Source organism: Mirounga leonina, unplaced genomic scaffold, assembly GCF_011800145.1.
Source record: "Mirounga leonina isolate KUSES-001 unplaced genomic scaffold, KU_Mleo_1.0 Mir_172, whole genome shotgun sequence".
Lineage (NCBI taxonomy): Eukaryota > Metazoa > Chordata > Mammalia > Carnivora > Phocidae > Mirounga > Mirounga leonina.
Genome location: NW_023270442.1, coordinates 12,520,617 through 12,539,439, shown reverse-complemented (window position 1 = coordinate 12,539,439; position 18,823 = coordinate 12,520,617). Strand labels below are relative to the sequence as shown.

The window sequence follows — 18,823 nt, the reverse complement described above, 5'->3', positions numbered from 1 at the left end:
GCCGGGGATAAACTGCTGGATCAGTCCCTGTGGATGGGTCGGCAGCCCACACGAGAAATGCGTTTTGTGTACCACCAGCCAATCTCAGCACCCTCCAAGCACAGGTGAAATGCAACCGATCATCCAATTATACCTTTTCATTTGCATGCCCTATTTCCTCCACAAGTGATCTAGGGAACAGGATGCAAAAGTGCTTTATGTAAAAGAAACGGATCTTCAGGGGGACTCATTATGCTCCCCCTTCGACATGCCCACACCCACTCCCCTCCCAGCGATGCTGCTTCCTCTCTTCGGCTTTCTTCTGATTCTCACAGGCTCCCCACACCCGCACCCCCCCAACCAAACTCCCCAAGGCAGATGAGAGAGGGGACCCCGTGAGGCCCCAGAAGCAAGCCCCACACAAAACAGCTTCCGGTTTCCTATAAACCACATTCCACCCACTGCACAAGTGCGTGGACATTGACAAAACTGGACGCTTTGAAAATGTGGCCTCATAAAGGACTGTCTACCCAAGACTCTCCCAGTGTCATGATTGTTTGAGAGGCGAGAGGAAGAAGCTAGTGAGTGATGGTGCACCGGGCTTCTGAAAGGATCGGTCTGTAGGCCCAACAGGCAGTGGGAGGAGGAAAAGCAGGTCCTCGGCCTCTGAGATCTGAGCCCCAGGGCTGGTCCCTTGAGACTCATCCCTGTGACTCTAGCCTCCTGTGTTCCAAAGAGCGGGCCCCCTCCGCCTTCCTCCCCAGCTTTGCTCCTGTGGGTATAACAGGGTGACCTTCCACTGGGATGACCCAGGGGCCTGGGTGTTGCTTGCTGGTTGCTTTGGGAAAGCCACAGAGATCTGATTTTGCCGCAGGAAAAACACAACAGAGCTGAGAAAAAGAGGGCTTGGTTCATAAATTAGGCCACAGAAGCTCTGGACTGTTGCACAGCCCACTTCTCATATAGGTAGAAACATGAATGCATAATCAAGTGTACAGTTACAGCAAGACAATAAAAAATGGTCAACTAAACATAGAAAGCACCAGTCTGATCTGAGGGGATTCTAATAAACCCACTCACAATCGGATTCTGCATTTCAATTCCAGAGCAGGATAGGGGTACATAGAATCCAGAGAGCCCTGAGCAAAGACCCACCAACCTTCAGGGCCATATGTGATGGTTAATTTCAAGTGTCAACTTAGCTAGGCCCTAGTACCCAGTGTTTGGTCAAACAGCAGTCTAGATGTTGTGAAGGTATTTTTTAGATGCGATTAAATCAGTAGGCTTTGAGTAAAGCAGAGGGCCCTCCACAATGTGGGTGGGCCTCATGCAATCAGTTGAAGGCAGTTAAGAGGAAAAAGACTGAAGTGTCCTGAGGAAGAAGGAATTCTGCTTCCAGAAGGCCTTGGGACTGAGCTGAAACATCCACTTTTCCCTGGGTATCCAGGCATCTCTCACACACACACACACACACACACACACACACACACACACAACACACACTCTCTCTCTCTCTCTCTCTCTCTCTGTTGGTTCTTCCCGGAGAACTCGAACTAATCCATCATAACCCCCAAGTTCTTACCTGCACAGCATGGAAGTCAAGGTCTCTTGTCCAGGTGTCCAGGGAGGCCTATGAAAAGCAACATTTTCAACAATTTAAGAAGCTGTACCTGCCGTTTATCCCCTAAACTCTATCCCCTGCCACTTGCAGCTCTGGCTGAGAATTATTCGTTTCCATGTTTAGAGACAAGCCAAACTCCTAAACCATCGTGCAACTAGGCAGCAGATATTCTACTTCATGCACTGAAGAGATTTTCTAGGTAAGTTTTTATTAAGTCTAAGACACCTAATGGAGGAGTGCTCTCCTGGCAAGGAAGCGGTTCAACCAATGCATTTTCCCCAAGAGCAAAAACATGCACAGAAGCAGCACCCAGGTCGAGATACAGAACCCAACTGGTAACCCCACCGGTGTCCTCTCCCAGCCCCCAAAGGTAACCACCATTCCGATTTCCAACAGCACCGATTGTCTGATCTGATTCCAGACTTTATTTTTACAAGTTGCACAGATTTGAAACAAGACACCGAAGCGAACATTTTAATATTTTCCCTTTAAACTTACTGCCCCTGTGATGGGTTGAATTGCATTCCCCCAAGTTCCTATGTTGGAGTCCTCACCCCCAGGACCTCAGAATGTGACCTTCTTGGAAGACAGAGTCAGGACGGTTGGCGGATCATGTCCCCTTTGATGCTTGGGGGAAAGGGGCGTGTGAAAGCGCACTCGCCTTCGCCTTTGAGGAGGGGGCCTGCTGGGGAATCACCTTTACGGAGGTCATCCAGCCCCAATGCAGTGGGACTGAGATTCTCATAAAAGGGGGGAAGCTGGACATAGAGACGCACCTGCAGAGAAGAGCTGCAGGCAGAGATCAGTGGTGCTATAAGCCAAGGAACCCCAAAGCCAAGGAACCCCCAAGATCCCGGTAACCCCCAGTAGCTAGGAGGCACGGGACAGGTTCTCTCCTCACTGCCCTCGAAGGGAACCAGCCTTGAGCTCGGACTTCTGGCCTCCGGAACTGAGGGACAGCGAATCCCTGCTGTTCGGCGCCCTGTGTGTGACCCTTTGTTACGGCAGCCCCCGCACGCAGATCCGGTCCCTCTGCCACCACCCCCCGCACAGCGTCCTTCCCACGCTGCCCCGTGACTGCGCTGCTGAGAAGCCCTCCGAGGAGGCCGAGCTGACATTGCTCCGCACCTTAGCGGATTTTAACAAACATGACCTCTGGCTCCATGCGGCTCTCAGAAGCCAGTTCCAAAATGACGAGTGCCCCTCCTCGACCTCCTCCGTCCTCGAGGGCCTCTTTTTTTTTTAGGAAGAGGAGTCCCTGGGGCACATGCTTGAGGCGTTCTCAGATGAAACATGTGTCCCACTTTTACAGACATATTTGCCACCTTTTAAAGGAAGAGGAGGAGGAGAAAGGAAGAGGAGGAAAGAAGTCGTACAAGAACAGCCCTGTAACCCCAAGGGGGGCATTTTTTTCAACTTAATTTAGCTCTTTTGTCTCCTAGGAGAGAAAGAACTGGAACTGAGAAGAACAAAGAGGCCACGCGCGCTCCCGGGGCCGGGACACGGGCCCAGAGCCCCCCACCCCGCACCCCAGCCAGCCTGCCCTTCTCCTGGACCAGCGCATGGCGACTGGAAGGAGGCGCATGGAGGCTCTGAGGAGGCGGCTTCACCTAGAAACCCCGGGCCCTTTCAGCTACTCTGAACACGTTTTCTAACTGGCCCCATTCCACTCTCTGGGCTCCAACAGAGGCGGGTTAGATAATCTAGTAACGGCCTGTAATTTAATTAGTACAAGTATCGCTGCCTTTGGAGAAAACAAACGGATCATAGAAAATTGAAATGCTCTTTTCCCATTAGCGTTCCTATTTAAACCCTAACCGTTAAATATTTCAACAAATGTTTAAAACACTCGCCATGTGTTTTCAGGCCAAACGAGATAATCATCCGAGAAAAATAATCTGGGTGGGGGGAAAAAAAAGGCCCCTTTCCCACGACAGACGCTTTCAAACAAACAATCACAGGGGTCAGGTTCGAGGGCAACCAAGGACACGGACGTCAGCAAGGTGGCTCAGAGGCCACGGCGGGCACACACGTGGGGCACTGGGTGCATTGTTACTTGAGCCCCTCAAGAGTCGAATGCAGACCAAGAGGCAAGAAAGCCTCACGGTGAATTCTGCATCCTCTGCACCCCAGCTGAGGTGATGACCCTCTGAGCAAGTGACCAGGAGATGTCCCTCCCTGCCTTAGGGCTTGGGCACCTGGTAATGACGGTGAGACTTGGGTGCCAGGCTGCAGGTGTGTCCCCCCCTGCAGTCAAGCTAGGTGTCCCGCCTGGATCATTCCACCTTCTTCCCTCGTGGTCCCAATTCTACCTGCGACCTGGGGCAAGATCCACCTGATTCTTTAATTTGTTCATTTAGCAAATATTTGCTGAGCGCCTACTGCATGCCAGAGCATTGTGTGGGACTCTAGGGATACTATGAGGAGCAAAGGGGACACACTCCCTGCTCTTAAGGAACTCACGGTCCAGAATGGGAGAGAGACGTGAGTCAAACACTCCCTGAGCAAACAGAACGTGCAAATGGGACGAGCTCCAGGACGCAGGATGGGGTGTGACAGCCTGTGGAGAGATGGGACCTAATGGCAGAGGTCAGAGAATGGCAGGGGTTAGAATCTGAAGATAGAAGATACCAGTCAGCAAAGAGAGGTGAGGGGAACATTCTGGAAGAGGGAACAGGGTATACACAGCGCTAGGAGCCAAGAGAGCACAGAAGTCTGAAAGGCCCCGTGGGTCTGAGCCCACAGCAAGAAGACGGGCTGTGTGTGTGGGTCTGGGGGACAAGGCTGGAGAGGCAAGCAGACGCCAGTCTAATCCGCGACATGGCGGCCATGTCACCAACTTTGCCTTCCAGGTTAAGGAAGCCTTCGAAGGCTTGGAGCAGGGAAGTAACGTGATCCCATCTGAGTGTGGATGGCTCGGCTCTGGCTGGTGTGCAAAAAAGCGAGAGCCAGGGGTTCATGGGGAAGGGGGGGCGACCAGTTAGGGCTGTGGCCGACATCCAGGCCAGAGGCGGTGGTGTCTGGGGGGTGGGAGGGCAGAGACAGAGGGGGTGGTGGGGTTTGAGATGTTTAGGAGTCAAGCTGGCAGATCCTGCTGACAGGATCTGAGGCTGAGGAAAAGTAACTCCTGGGTTTCTGCCCTGTACTGAGGGTGGGGCTGCCACCTGCAGAGACACTGGGGGTGGGGCAGTTCCAGGCACCCTGGTTTGGGGACACCTTCGCTCATGCAGGAAGAGGTTTAGTAAGCAATTGGCCGGAGGGGTCTGGAGCTCAGTGGAGTCTGGCTCCTACACCACCTCCGCCCTCCTGCCCTCAGCCCGAAAGCGGGCTTGCTGCTCAGCCCCAGCGCACACCCGCCCCCCCCCCCCCAAAGCTGATGTGCATCCTGATCATGCTGGTGCTACAGCCTGTCTCAGAGGAAGGAGGCCTCCAGCCTGGGGTCACCACCCCCAGCCATCCCTGGAGTTCCTCCCAACTTCCTCTGCCCTCACTCCTCCCAATCCCGTATCCTTCAAGCGGGGCGGGGGGCGGGGGGCCACAGCCTCTCCTTCCCTTCATTGCCAATGCCACCAACAGAGAGGTCTACGCTCACTGTCTCCACTTCCCTTCTTCCCCTTCTGAAACCCATGCAATCTCTTTCTGCCTTTGCCACTTCCACGAGCTGGTCTCTGTAAGAGCCCCCAGGGTCTAACTAACTGCGCAGCCGACACCACTGACCATTTTACACTCGGCCTCTCCCACGGTCTCCCTGGTGCCATTCCCAGCAGCATCTCCTGCACGCTCCCTGGCCACCCCTGTCATCCTTGCCTCCGTGCCTCCTCATCCCCACCTCCTTCAATCACACCGTCCCCTAGGCTGGGCCTAGATGGGACAGCCGTGCCGTTCTGCCCTGCCTTGACGCTCAGGGGTGGCCTTCCCTGGGCTCCTGTCACATTTACACGTGACAACTCTGTGTCACCTGTGTAACTGGACTGGCCTGGGCCGTGCCCCATGTGCTCTCTGTCGCTGCCAAGGAGCCTGGCATGATGCTCAGTCACCACCCACCCTCACTGCAGCCTCTGCTCAGGAAAAACCTGGGAGAACTTCCTTCTCTGGTGACAGGCCCGGCTCGTGCAATAATCAGGATGAAAACGGAGTCCGAAAAGGGAGGAGGGAAGTGGGCAGGCCCGTTGGCCTCAAGCAGGGGGGCTCCCCTTTTGATCTCTCCTTAAACGAAAACATTCCAGAGGCTCGGGAGGGGAATCAAGCAGATTCCCAGGAAAATCGGCGAGAAGGCAGAGAAGCCGCATCTGACAAAGTGCCGAGTGAGGCGTCCGGGGTGGGTGGGGGGAGTGGGGGGGCGGCCTCACCCCGGGCCCCGGGTCCGGCTTCCCAGGCAGTCTCTTCCCAAGCATGCATGTGGGGTCTGAAGTTGGTACAACTTGCCATACGATACTAGTTTTTACTCTGAAATCAAAGAATCTTGGTATTTTCTCCTACGTATGTACCAGGCAGCATTCAAGTTGCACGGACAGGTCCCCGGCAAAGCTTGCTTTCATCCAGCACTTTTTCCTGTCCCTCATTTTACTTTCTCCTTCTGATGCCAAGCATTACACTCATGTATATTTTTGAGCATCTCATTTTTGCCTTTTGAAGACTTCACAATGGTTTCCAACCTTGGCCACTCAATGGCATCAGCCAGGGAGCTTTAAAAAATACTGAGCGCCCCCCAACCACCCCCCGCCCCCGATTCCTGCCCCATGAGATTCAGTGGAATTGGTCTGAGGTGCATCTGTGCACCCAGATATTTAAATGCTCCCGGGTGATTCTAATGTGTGGCCACAGCTGAGAACCACACAGTCCGACGACTGAGAGATTGTGGCTCGACTGGAAACCATCTTTCGGGGCTCAGTTAAGCCAGTAAGTATTTGTCTCTTGCTGCTTCTGTGTCCCACCATCATTGGTTTCCGGTCCATTCTGCTCTCCAAATGGGAATCCACTCTTCCTAAGCGATCCCGGGTTTTGCTTTGGGGGTCACTCACCTCGTAGGGCTCCTTGGTGGGCCTGCACTTTTCTATCTGGTAGAGCTGGGTCTTGTAGCACATGCTGTCCTGGATGTCAGATTTCTATCAGAGGAGAAGGAGGGGGAAGCACGGCGTAACTCACAGGAAACAGAAATGTCCACTAAGTAGTCATTCATTTTTAAAGCAGAAAGTGTCAAAAGTGGTTGGCAAGCCAGTTAATTGCGATGCAAAGCCTCATCCGAGGATGGCCTGCAGGCGGGATGCCGTAAGGCGGAGAGCCCCAGACCCAGAGTCAGGCAACCTCCTATTGTTGACCCTGGACACATCACCTCTCCTTGCTGGTCTCAGATTTTTCATCGGTGCAATGAAGGCTACTCTAAGATGTGAAAGCAGAAACCAAACACGTGAGCTAGAAAGAATAACTTATTTTACTGACCTATTAAACAGGATATGGACCTTACTTATTGGCTTACTGAAAAACAAGAAGCCTCATCTGCCCCACCCCCCAGTGAGTCACAGAAATTCATAATACAGCTCAAAGATGATGGCAAACTGTATCTAAGATGATCCAGGTGCATGACTGACGTGCAATCGTGTCTGGAGACGGGTGAATTAAATGACTAATTAGTTTGCCAACCAACAAATATTCATGGAATGGCCTTACATAAGGCTCCGACATAAAGTCCACGCTTCTTGGTTTTAGGAAGAAGAAATGACAACCAAGAGAGAAAGGGAGAAATGACAAATAATTAAGGAATAATTAAGGTATGTATTTTACTTTTTAGTTCACTAGTTTCGGTTTTAAAATTATACTTGGGCTGTTGGTAATGGGTTGATGAGATTAATAGCTGGGACAGTGCATACCATGCAATTAAATTAGCCGTGTGTGGAAATTATGGAGCAGACCAGCTGTCTGTGGGGATTAATTCACTCTAGTTAAAAGCAGCCCCTCTCCTAGACGCTGGTTCTCAGACCAGGTATGTTCTGTGATTGAAGGGTTAAGTGCAAAACAGACACAATACAATAAAAACCTTCTGCAGCGAGACCACATTAGCTGAGTTTCCAGGGAACGTTCTCGGTACCCAAAGACTGGCTCTGCTTTGCAACGCTTGCGTGCCACCCCAACGCCGAGCAGAGTGCAGCAGCAGAAACAAGCAGATGGCAAGAAACAAAGACAAATCAAGACGCAGCCTACGAGCGTCAGTGATTGTTTAGGAAGAGTGTGAGTAATCCAAGTTTATATCTGTACATGTAGAGGCAGACAGAGGAAAGGAAATATTTTACAAACTAAAGTCCCGGGGCGCCTGGGTGGCTCAGTCGGTTGAGCTTCAGGCTCTTGGTTTTGGCTCAGGTCATGATCTCAGGGTCGTGAGATCAAGCCCCACATCGGACTATGCACTCAGTGTGGAGTCTGCTTGAGATCCTCTCTCTCCTTCTCCCTCTGCCCCTCCCCCTGCTCATGTGCATGCTCGCTCACTCGCTCTCTCTGTCTAAAAATAAATAAATGAATCATAAAAAAATAAATATATAAATGAAGTCCCTCGGGCTGCCTCGCTGGCTCAGTCAGCAGAGTGTGTGACTATTGGTCTCTGGGTTGTGAGTTCAAGCCCCACGTTGGGTGTAGAGATTACTTAAAAATAAAATCTTAAAAAAACAACAAAACAAAAAACCCCAAAAGTCCCTCCATCTCATCGATCGGCATCCAAAGAAGTTCTGCCAAAAGAATGTTTGAATGGACTAGCTTATTTAGGAAAGTAGCAATTTCACCCTTTAAATATGGAACTGTGAATTTGATAGCTTCATGGAGACACTTTCTAAAAACTAATTTTTGAACAACAGTCATCATTTGAAAAAAAAAAAATCAGTGTGTTGATCCTCTTTTCTTCCTTTTACTCGACAGCTATTTAAATTCTCAACTACTATCTTCTACCACAGTGGTCCCCAAATGGTGTGACCTTGAACCCATATAAGTGAAAAAGGTATAGGAAGGCACCTATAATGTATGCATATTTATTTACAACTATAAGTATGTACCACTGTACTAACAGATCACTTACATGATAAAATATGTATCAAATAGAATTTAAAAGGATAAGATAAGAAAGAAACATGGGGCATTGTGGTCTCACAAAAAGGAAATGGGAAGCAGCTTCAAGTCCAGTATCTTTTAAGCTCATCATCACGGGAGAACAGAGAACCTGGGCACGGTACAAGAGATTTTCTTACTCCTTATCACATAATAAAATGATATAAAAAATACACTGTGTCACAGCACCTAGGTGACGCAGTCGCTTAAGCGTTCAATTCTTGGTTTTGGTTCAGGTCCTGATCTCAGGGTCATGAGGTCAAGCCCTGCATCAGGCTCTGAGCTCAGCATGGAATCTGCTTAAGACTCTCTCCCTCTGCCCCTCCCCCCAGCACTTGTACGCGTGCACACACGCGCTTTCTCGCTCCCAAATAAATAAATAAATCTTTAAAAAAAATACTCTGTCAAGGGTCCTGTCTTTCTGGCCTCAACTTCTCTCCTACGGTAGCTTTCCTGCAACTGTGACACCATCTCTAACGTCCAGTCTCAAAGCTGCGTATTTGTCCCCATCAGAAGCGTCATCCCATCACTGCGGACGCAGGGCATGCTCCCCACCCCGCCATAAAACACTGTTCTTATTTTTAAAAGCCTTTTACTGTTGAGAATGCTTCTCCTCGTGTACATCTTTCCTTTGGTGGTTCACCCAAAAAGTACTTCTGTGGATAATTTCCCATTGGAGCAAAATCGAACAAATTCCCTAAGCTGAGTCAGCTTAGAAACATCTGCACTCTCGTCCAACTGTTTAACAAACCTCCCAATGAGCTTCTTGGTCTATTCAGCAACATTTTCTAGACATCTCCCAAATCTATTTGCTAAAGAGACACACTCTGACCATCTTGCCTTCTGGGCATTATTGTGTGGTCCTTTCTGCCATGGCAGGGAGAATATCATTTCCCCAACTGTAGGTGGATTTTCATCTTCAGCACTAATAGGGAAACCTCACAAAAGGTTTCTAAGCCTATTGTTTGGTGGAATTTTTCGAAACACTGGGTTGGCTATCACATGACTTTAAATTGCACTGAAAAAAAAAAAAATAGCGCACTGAAAAAGCTCTAGAAGCTCTTCATGTTCTGTTTTCCAAATGTCTTCCTAACCGTGACAGCCCCATACCATCAGATCCCAAGGTGCCATGTACACAGGGTGAGGGTCGCTCTTCGTGACAGTGGATTTGCAATCAAATTTCCAATGGGCTTCCTGACAATTCTGAATCTCTCTAACAGGCTGACTTCCTATCAGAACCGGTCAGCCTCCACTGTTCCGAGTAGGAGAAACAGGAGTGGTATGCAGAATCATACTGCCTTCGATCAAGTTTTCCATGCCGAATTATTATTATTTTTTTATTTTTTAAAGATTTTATTTATTTATTTGAGAGAGAGAGAATGAGAGACAGAGAGCATGAGAGGGAGGAGGGTCAGAGGGAGAAGCAGACTCCCCGCCGAGCAGGGAGCCCGATGTGGGACTCGATCCCGGGACTCCAGGATCATGACCTGAGCCAAAGGCAGTCGCCTAACCAACTGAGCCACCCAGGCGCCCTCCATGCCGAATTATTAAGCAGAGAGAGATGATTTAGTCAAAACTAGATACCGAAGCATGTACATTCCTTCCCCAGGCATAGATGAACTGCTTGTGGCAGAGGGACGAAGGTGACCAAGGCATGAGGGTACCTCACCGGTTGCATAGGACACCTACTCTCTGACGCCCAGACTGAAGGCACCAGGGCCAAGCTAGTAAAGCTCAATTTCATTTTACTTTCCAGAGAAGTAAATATAAATAATGGCTTCCTCATAAATCATGCTTTAGAGATGAATGCTTGAGAGGCATTGCTCCCCAACTTTTATGACCACAGAAGTCCCCGATGCCTTTAACATGGGACCCCAAGGAGTTCAGAGGCAGACAGAAAACGCAAGAGAGAAACTGAAGGGGAAAGTGGCTTGAATCTCTCACAGTGCCGCCCAGGGCTTACCTCTGTGGGAGGATATTTGAAAAACACCTCAGGTAAGAAGCGCTAGCTACCTGAGAAGCAGGTTTTGCTACTCTTTTATCCCACATTCAGAAACTCAGCCTCCCATTTAGTTTAAATTAACAGCTCAGATCAAGTGTCAGCAACACTCTAGGTTTAAGAGCTCCTTCTTCCACGGGGAGCAGAGAAAACTGCCACTAGGGCCCCACTCACCCCTGACAAATAGCGCTCGAGTTTCTTGTTTAAGAGGAAGTAGATGGCGAGGATGTGGCAAGCGCGGTTGGAGAGCACAGTGTTGATCACGTCACTGTTCTTGTAGCCCAGCTTCTCCGTCATGTGAAGAACCACACTTGGGCTCAGGTCCTCCAGGGAAATCCTGCCCAGCAGAGAGAGCACCGGTCACCTCTCCACCTCCACTGAGGGGCTCCAGGGCCTCCTCAGTGATGCTCACAAACATGGCGGCACAAAGCATCCACCGCCCCCCACCAATCAGGGCCCCTATGAACAATCGTGTCCATCCATCCATTCATTCGTTCACTTGACTTTTTTATTATGAACAATGTCACACAGACAGAAAACTAGTGAGAAGAGTATAAATACCCTTTGTGTACCCAACACCAGAATACACCACTGTTAACACTTTGTTCTATTTTCTTCATTTATTTGTTTACTTAGTGCTCAAGTATTTTAAATCACAGGCATCATGACCTGAAAAAAAAAATAGTGCACTAAAAAGGCTCTAGAAGCTCTTCATGTTCTGTTTTCTAAATGTCTTCCTAACCGTGACAGCCCCACACCATCAGATCCCAAGGTGCCATGTACACAGGGTGAGGGTCGCTCTTCGTGACAATGGTGCACACCCCAGTGTGTACCTTTAAGATCCAAGGACATCTCCTACAGAATCACAATACCATTCACATACTCAATGATTTAATAATTTGTAATAATTTCTTAGTATTCTCTAATATCTAGACTATATTCAAATTTCCCCCAATTATCCCTGAATTGCTTTACAATCTGGCACTCTTTTCTAAAAATGTGTTTATTGGACATGGGTAGAGCCCACACTTGAATTGGATGTAAGTTGGGCTGGGAAAGGAGCGCATTCAGGAGCCAACCCAGACTGTGTTGAAGGAACAGTGTGAGATCCCGCATTCACAAAGAGGGAACTGGGGACTCGGCCATAAAGTAGGGTGCTCTTGGAAGGCAGATTAAAGCTTCTTATGAAGATAAACTCCTTGGTTAGGAATGAATGCCTGCTATTCATTTATCTACTCATCCACTCGTTTGTTTATTCATTCCTTCAACAAGTCCCTGTTTTGTGGAGTCGACACTGCAGTGGGGAACAAACGAAATAAGTTCATTTAGCCTTCATGAAAATCTTATGAGTAGGTACTATGTTACAGATGGAAGAAACTGAGGCCCACACCTGGGAAATGACTTGCCTTGGGATCCCATAGGCAGGAAGGAGGAGCCCCAGAATTCAAACCCTGGCAGCCTGGCTCAGAGTCTAGATGCTAAACCTCTACACTCAGCAGCTCTCAAATAAACAGACACAAGGAAGGTCTATGGAGAACAACAAAGTAGGCTGAGGAGCATAGAGTGTGTGTGTGATGATAGGAGGGGTACATCATCAAATAGAACATTCTAAATCCCTTAAGAGAGATATAAATAGGGCACTCTGAGCAGAAGGCAAGCACACCCGGCCAGAGAGCTCTGTAGCCCACCAACCCTCCACCAAGGGTCCGAGGACATTTTTTATGGGACCTCGGACCATAATACCCTGAGAAACCACACAGGACAAGTCCATAATGATACAGAAGAGGAAACTGACTTGCCAAATTTACAGGCCAGCTGAAAAGGGCAGCAAGGGCAGACCTAGGTTTGCGGACCATCTTCCACCACCCACCGGTATAACCTATAGCAGCACTCCCTCGTTAGATCCGGGGAAGTGCCATCCAAAGAAAATGCTCCTCAAAATCCGCCTCCCCCTCCTTGTTGGCCACAAAATCAAATTCTAGATAACGGATGGGGGGGTTCGGAATGACTAGCGGTAAAAATAATGTTTGTTAAAAAAGAATACAATTACTTGAAGTTTGCCAAAGCACTTACTAAATAAAGCAGAAGGCTCGATTTTGGAAACTACCCAGTGATGACTGTGTGGGCGTGGCCCTGCCCCTGGCCAATCAGACCATGGCCCTGTGCCTTGTCCTTGGCCAATCAGACCATGGCCTCATGGCCTCACCCCTGGCCAATCAGATCACGGCTGCGTGAGCTGCCCCTGGCCAATCAACCGGCCGCCACCCTCGGCAGCCCGCCCCCCGCTACCCGCAGCAGGTCCCCAAGAGAGAGCGCTGCGGCAGAGGGGTGCCACCAGGGTGGGGCTGGGGGGTGGAGGTGAGAAGGGGGCAGTAAGCAGGGGCAGGCACCCCATCTCGGCCCTTCTATAGCCACTGTCTTCAGAAACACGAGAGCTCTGCCAAAAGACACTGTCGACTCTGTTGACTGAGAGTACTAAACATTTTCAGTAAGCAACGTGTATATTTGGAAGTCTGCAATATCGGTTACTTAATTTTGACTATCTCCCCATGTTTGGACACTAGTAAAACGTTCCAGAACCCCAGGTATAATTCTGAGTAAATCTGCATTAAATAACCTATTCTACCAATTTGGCCTAATTTCACCCTGTTGCCAATGACCTCCTTTCCCTCCCGCCCACCTCCAGAGCTAACTGGATGGTGGGAGACTGTCCAGGCTCGAGCAGGGCGATGGAGGAAGGCAGCCAAGGTTACCTCCCTAAAAATATCTGCTTCTAGCACACAGGGAGGCTGGCCCGTGCACAGCAAACTGTTGACTGACTGGCACGAATATTTATTATAAAAAGTTGACTTTTAAAGTTATTTTCCTCTTGCCTTTTGAAGATCAACTTGGAAGCCCAAATGACTTAACAGAAGGCTTTACAGAAGAGTGATACAAAACATAAGCCCTGTATTTTCGCTCTTTCCCCAAAGTAAAACATTTTTAACAACATCTAAAATAATGAAATCTGAAGCTAGGTTTGTTGGGAAGCTATAAAATATACTTTATAATACAGTCCATATTCCTTTCCCTGATCACATGTTCTGACTCCATTTATCTGTACTCTGGTCAAACCAGAAAAATAACTATCAAAAGCACTGATTCTTTCTTTCTTGCTTTTTTTTTTTTTGCTTTACACATTTTTCAAAATCAAGACTGTAAAAAACCTACCTCCCACAAGAGTTCAGATTTCTGGTTTTGGTACTTTAAAACGAACATTGATTTGCCTCTGGTACAAAATGAGCAGTGGGCCTTGTATAAACAGAAGATAGTAAGCGGCTGTTTTCTTCAATAGACATGATCTTAACCATTTTCACAACCCAGCTAGTTCATGTGCAGCCTTTATGCTTCTGACCAAGTCCAAAGGCAAAAAAAAAATGGCTAATCTGGCAAAATCCAGTACAGGATCCTAAATTTGGTTTAATCTACAAATGCCTGACTACCACCTGTGGAAAAGCTATAGAATGAGGCGCCACGGTAGGATTCTTTGTGAATGAGGATGCGGCCAACAAGGAGGGGGAGACTGTATTTCTAATGCCAGCTCCGCTTCCTTCCAACAGCTGCCACATTCGGTGGGTTGATTATGCTCATTTAGGCAGTGATTACATTAGCTTAATGACTCACGTGGCTGCCACCAGCATGCCCTCCTCTAGCGGAAAGCATACCTGTGCGCTGCCGTCCTTCGTGAGCATTGGTAATGAGCCACGGCTCCCCAGCTTTGCTTTCCATCTCACCTTGAGGTAATATTTCTGGTGTCTGTTTCAGACACGGGCCAAGTGGAGCCAGTGGTGGAAACCAGCAGTCTATTTCCAGGTTCCCCTGGTAACCTAAGTAACCTAGACTTGGTTTAAATTACCTCTCAAGAGTCAAATGCTAGAATTCTAGATGGCAACGGAGTGAAACTACCTCATCCATACTCAGAGTGAGTGTAAATTTGGCTCAGTAGCATGGATGCAAACTCCACCTGTGGCCTCTTAAAGTTCTTCTAGAACTTTCTCCCCCAAGACAGAGCCCTGCCTGCCCATCCTATTTGGAGAACTCAGTGTGACAGCTTTCCTCCGGCTTGGTGGATGTTTCCAGACCCTCCTGGACATTCTGAAATGTATCTGTCCCCCTCATCAGTGGTCCTTGTTCTCATCTGGGCTTCAGACTACAGTGAGCAGGCCCAGGCCCTAGAGTGTGGGTCCCAGAACTGGAAGGTATTTGACCCATGTGGTCTTCATGTTTGCTGTAAAGGAACCAAGGTGAGGGGCCTCATGCTTCACTCAGGGCAGTTAACAATATGTCAAATGAGTATGAAGAAAGTACAAGGAAATGCTTTCTTGTACTTGTTTTCAAATCTGTAGTCAGTGCAGCAGGAATGGCGACGTGTGGGCCACCACGAGGTGCCCCTCAGGGTTTCCACGCTGTGGATCCCCGCCTGCGAGCCTTGCCTGAAGCATCCTCCTCTTGGAAGCTGCTAAGGTGAAGCCTTCACAGAAGTCCACCGGGAAACATGGCCTGAAGCAACTGTCTCCTTCTACCGCCTTTTCTTCTTGCCTCCACCATTCTGAGCAGGGGACTCGGGGCTAAACTAAACATCGGAGCAAAGAAGCAGCAGAAGAGGGGCCCCAGGGGTGGTTTGAATGGGGAGAGGGCCAATCCCACTGGATTCTGCCTGAGGCTGGTGGGAGAGCCCAGGAATGGATCTCACACACACTCAAATACAACCAGATACCATCATGGACACGCTCACACACACACACACACACACACATACACACACACTCAGGCCACAGCTAGTCTGAACGGTCCCTTTGTGTGAATTAGAAAGAGGTGCCACTTTGTGAAGATGTAAGCCCCCGGAGCAAGAATGACAAGGGGAATGTGGTGTGGATTCCAGCCTCCACCCACCCTCTGCTGGGTGCCCCGTGCAGGGCACAGTCTGCACAACCACATGGGATGTCCCCCTCTACCCTTCCTCTTGTGCACTGAGGTGGGCCTGTCCCTGGATGTGTGGGCACAGAGTGGGGGATGGGCAGCCAAGAGAAAACACAGCTTTTCCTTGAATCATGTACTGCTTCCTGTCCAGAAGTATTCAGGGCTCAGGAGGCAGCCCCATCTGGCCTGAGAAGGGGTCCCTCTGTGTGTACTTACCTGTTGGGATAGGTGACATTACATGGCACTTTGCCCGTGTAATTCTCATTAAGCCAGCGATTCGCCAGTGCTTGCTGAATATTGGGCCTCTTCACAGGATCTGGTTCCAGGAGAGAGCGCAGGAAGTTGATGGCACCTGGGAAGACATTAGGCAAACATACCCATGTTACAGGCTGAACGCAGATGCCACCAAGACTCAAGGCAGGTGGTCCACCCCCGCACCTGAGTCATGGCCAGCACTGGTCTATTCCCTGGATCTCCGGGTGCCTCAAGTCCAAAGAGTTTAAGATATCTGTCCAAGGGTACACGGTTAAGCAAGACCCAATTCGGGTCTCCCCATGCCCTGCACTTCCCAGGACAACCTGTGGTCTGATCTTGCGGCCCATCTCTAAAGGTGAGCCCAAGAGCTGTTCTATTTCCATGCTTGAAGGGATAAAAGAAAGTAAAGAGAAAATGCTTGTTCTCAAGGTGGTTTTTTGAGGAAGTACTCAGAAAGGAACCAGAGGGTAAAGGCACTCTGAATTATACCTTCTAACTTGCCTCTCACCATGTGACACACAGAGTCTCAAGAGACCAAGGGAGGTCCTGCTTTCTTTCTGGTCTTTTTTTTTTTTTTAAAGAATTGGGGAGGGGGAGGGGAGGGGCAGAAGGACAGGGAGAGAGAGAATCCTAAATAAGCTCCATGCCCAGCATGGAGCCCAACATGGGACTCCATCTCACAACCCTGAGATCATGACCTGAGCTGAAATCAAGAGTCAGACATTTAACTGACTGAACCATCCAGGCACCCCTTGTTCTTTCTTTTAAAGCCATTTTGCATAGCCGTCCACTTAGTCCCCACACCCTAAACAGACAGCACAGTACCCAGACCAGCCAGAGCCCACGCCCATGCAGCCAGGCCAATCAGAGAGCCAGCTTCAGTGAAAGTGTAAGTCAACTCTGTAACAGCCACCCAAGTTTTAAATGCCTACTTTGTGTACAAAGTTCCAGGAGGCACCACACTATAAACCCATGTCTACTTGATAGGCCCTTTCCTTTTGTGCTCTCCCTCAAAATGAAGGGGCTGCTTGGGCAGAATGTATGCCAATCAAGTTTGTCCTTATTTTGCAGCTGACTGAAGTTTGCTGTGGTCACATCAATTATGCTGAGCATGGTATGTAAAGAAAAAATATGAGAAGCAACTGACAAACTATAAAATCCCTCCAGCCCCCTTTCCTTTCCATCCCAGGCAAAAATGATTTTCAAATGCCCTGGGCCTCCTTTCATTAGACGAATATTTAACAAAGCACCTGCTGTCCATCTAGGCACTAAGGTTCATCTCTAAGTAGATATTTGCATCCTTGAAGATTATAACAATGTAAGACAACTGCACGACATGAGGAAACATGTGTATAATGCATAGGAAGGTCACAGGCTCCAAAATTGCTAGCAGAAGAATACACATGAACACATATGGACAAAGAATGCCAGGGATTACTTTGAAATGAAGATGGTCTGTCTTGCTTGAGTTGTGGGATTATGACTTTCTTTTTATTCTATGCTCCTTCTCTTACAGAGCATGGTCATATTGTCTTGGCACTATAAAAAATATCCTTTTATGTAGCTTTGTCTATGATATCCAATTTCCAGTAGACCAAGTAATAGACTCCAGAACAGAGTCCTAATTTGCTTGGTTCCCAAACTTTTCTTTTTTTTTTTTTAAGATTTTACTTATTTATTTGAGAGAGAGAGAGAGTGTGTGCTGGAGAAGGGGCAGAGGGAGAGAGAATATCCAAGCAGACTCCTGCTGAGCATGGAGCCCGATGTGGGGCTTGATCCCACAACCCATGAGGTCAAGACCTGAGCCAGAACCAAGAGTTGGACACTCAACGGACTGAGCCACCCAGGAGCCCCAGTTCCCAAACTTTTCTATCCTTCTCTCCAAAGTTATCTTTCAGTTTTCTAACATAATCTAACCTCTCGAAGAAAAGTCACTTTCTCACAAGCTTTTAGTTGTCATTCTAATACTGTTCTTACAGAATGGTAGGTGTTTTCTGTCAATCCATTTTCTGCAGGGTAGAAATCAAGCCATCAAAAGAGGAGCTGATGGTGATGGCAGAATCCACCCAAAAGAAACAATTTTTACTTGCTCATGCCACCAGGTAACTCCCCCAGTGGGTTCCCATCCAGTTGCTGTGGTCACCAGAAAGTCATTTCTCATTAAGAATGGAGTGGGTAAAAATATACGTGCAGACGCCAGCTTACTCGTGAGGTACATTTAATACTCTTAAGTTTTATAGCTGGGTCTCCAAATAAAACTTTCCTAAAATATTCTTCAATGGTCTGAAAAGCAAAGAGATCTCAAAAAAAAAAAAGACGAAGAAGAAGTTCCTCTTTCTGGAACCTCCATGTCCCTTCTCTCGACTCCCCTACATTGCAAGCATCATCTGGATGCTTAATCAGGGCCATCTATTGGTCAAATAAAAAATATGTGGGCTTCCTCCATTGAAATGTGGAGGCTGTGCGTTCATGATGTTTCTGAGACATCTCTGTCGCTTACCCTCAAAGGACCTGTACAACCCAGGCTACTGCCAGGCTTTTTCAGAGTATGATTAACCCAAAGAGCTAAGAACGGACTGGATGTGCATTTCTGTTCTATTTTCAGAACCACGCACTCGGCATCTTCACAATTTGCTGATGAGCACAAGCAATTTTAGTTCTAATCTCTACTGATGAATTTTATTTCTTTGGACATCACCAACATGGCATTCCTATCCACGAAGGACTTTGAAAATATCGGGAGAGTTCTTTGAAGTTTGTCTTAGGATCCTGAAAATCCCTAGGTTTCATGAGCAAAAGGGATTAAAATTCTCCATTGTCCTGGAAAGCCATGGTGGGCCCGGCCTCTCATTGCTCTCTACCCTTCTAAGCTAGTAACTGGGGTCTCCATTCAGGCCCCAGGGTAGGGATGACCCGCACAG

At 48.5% G+C, this 18,823-nt stretch overlaps 1 protein-coding gene across 1 annotated transcript in view; it reads right to left on the bottom strand.

The window, feature by feature from the left end:
* Positions 1–18,823, bottom strand: part of HUNK (hormonally up-regulated Neu-associated kinase) — a 103,269-nt gene that overhangs the window by 8,368 nt on the left and 76,078 nt on the right. The window contains exons 6-9 of the mRNA XM_035017589.1: positions 15,864–15,999; positions 10,863–11,025; positions 6,622–6,705; positions 1,562–1,609 (exon numbers count right to left, since the gene is read on the bottom strand). Of these exons, the coding sequence (XP_034873480.1) occupies positions 1,562–1,609; positions 6,622–6,705; positions 10,863–11,025; positions 15,864–15,999 (431 nt within the window). The remainder of the gene's footprint in view (positions 1–1,561; positions 1,610–6,621; positions 6,706–10,862; positions 11,026–15,863; positions 16,000–18,823) is intronic.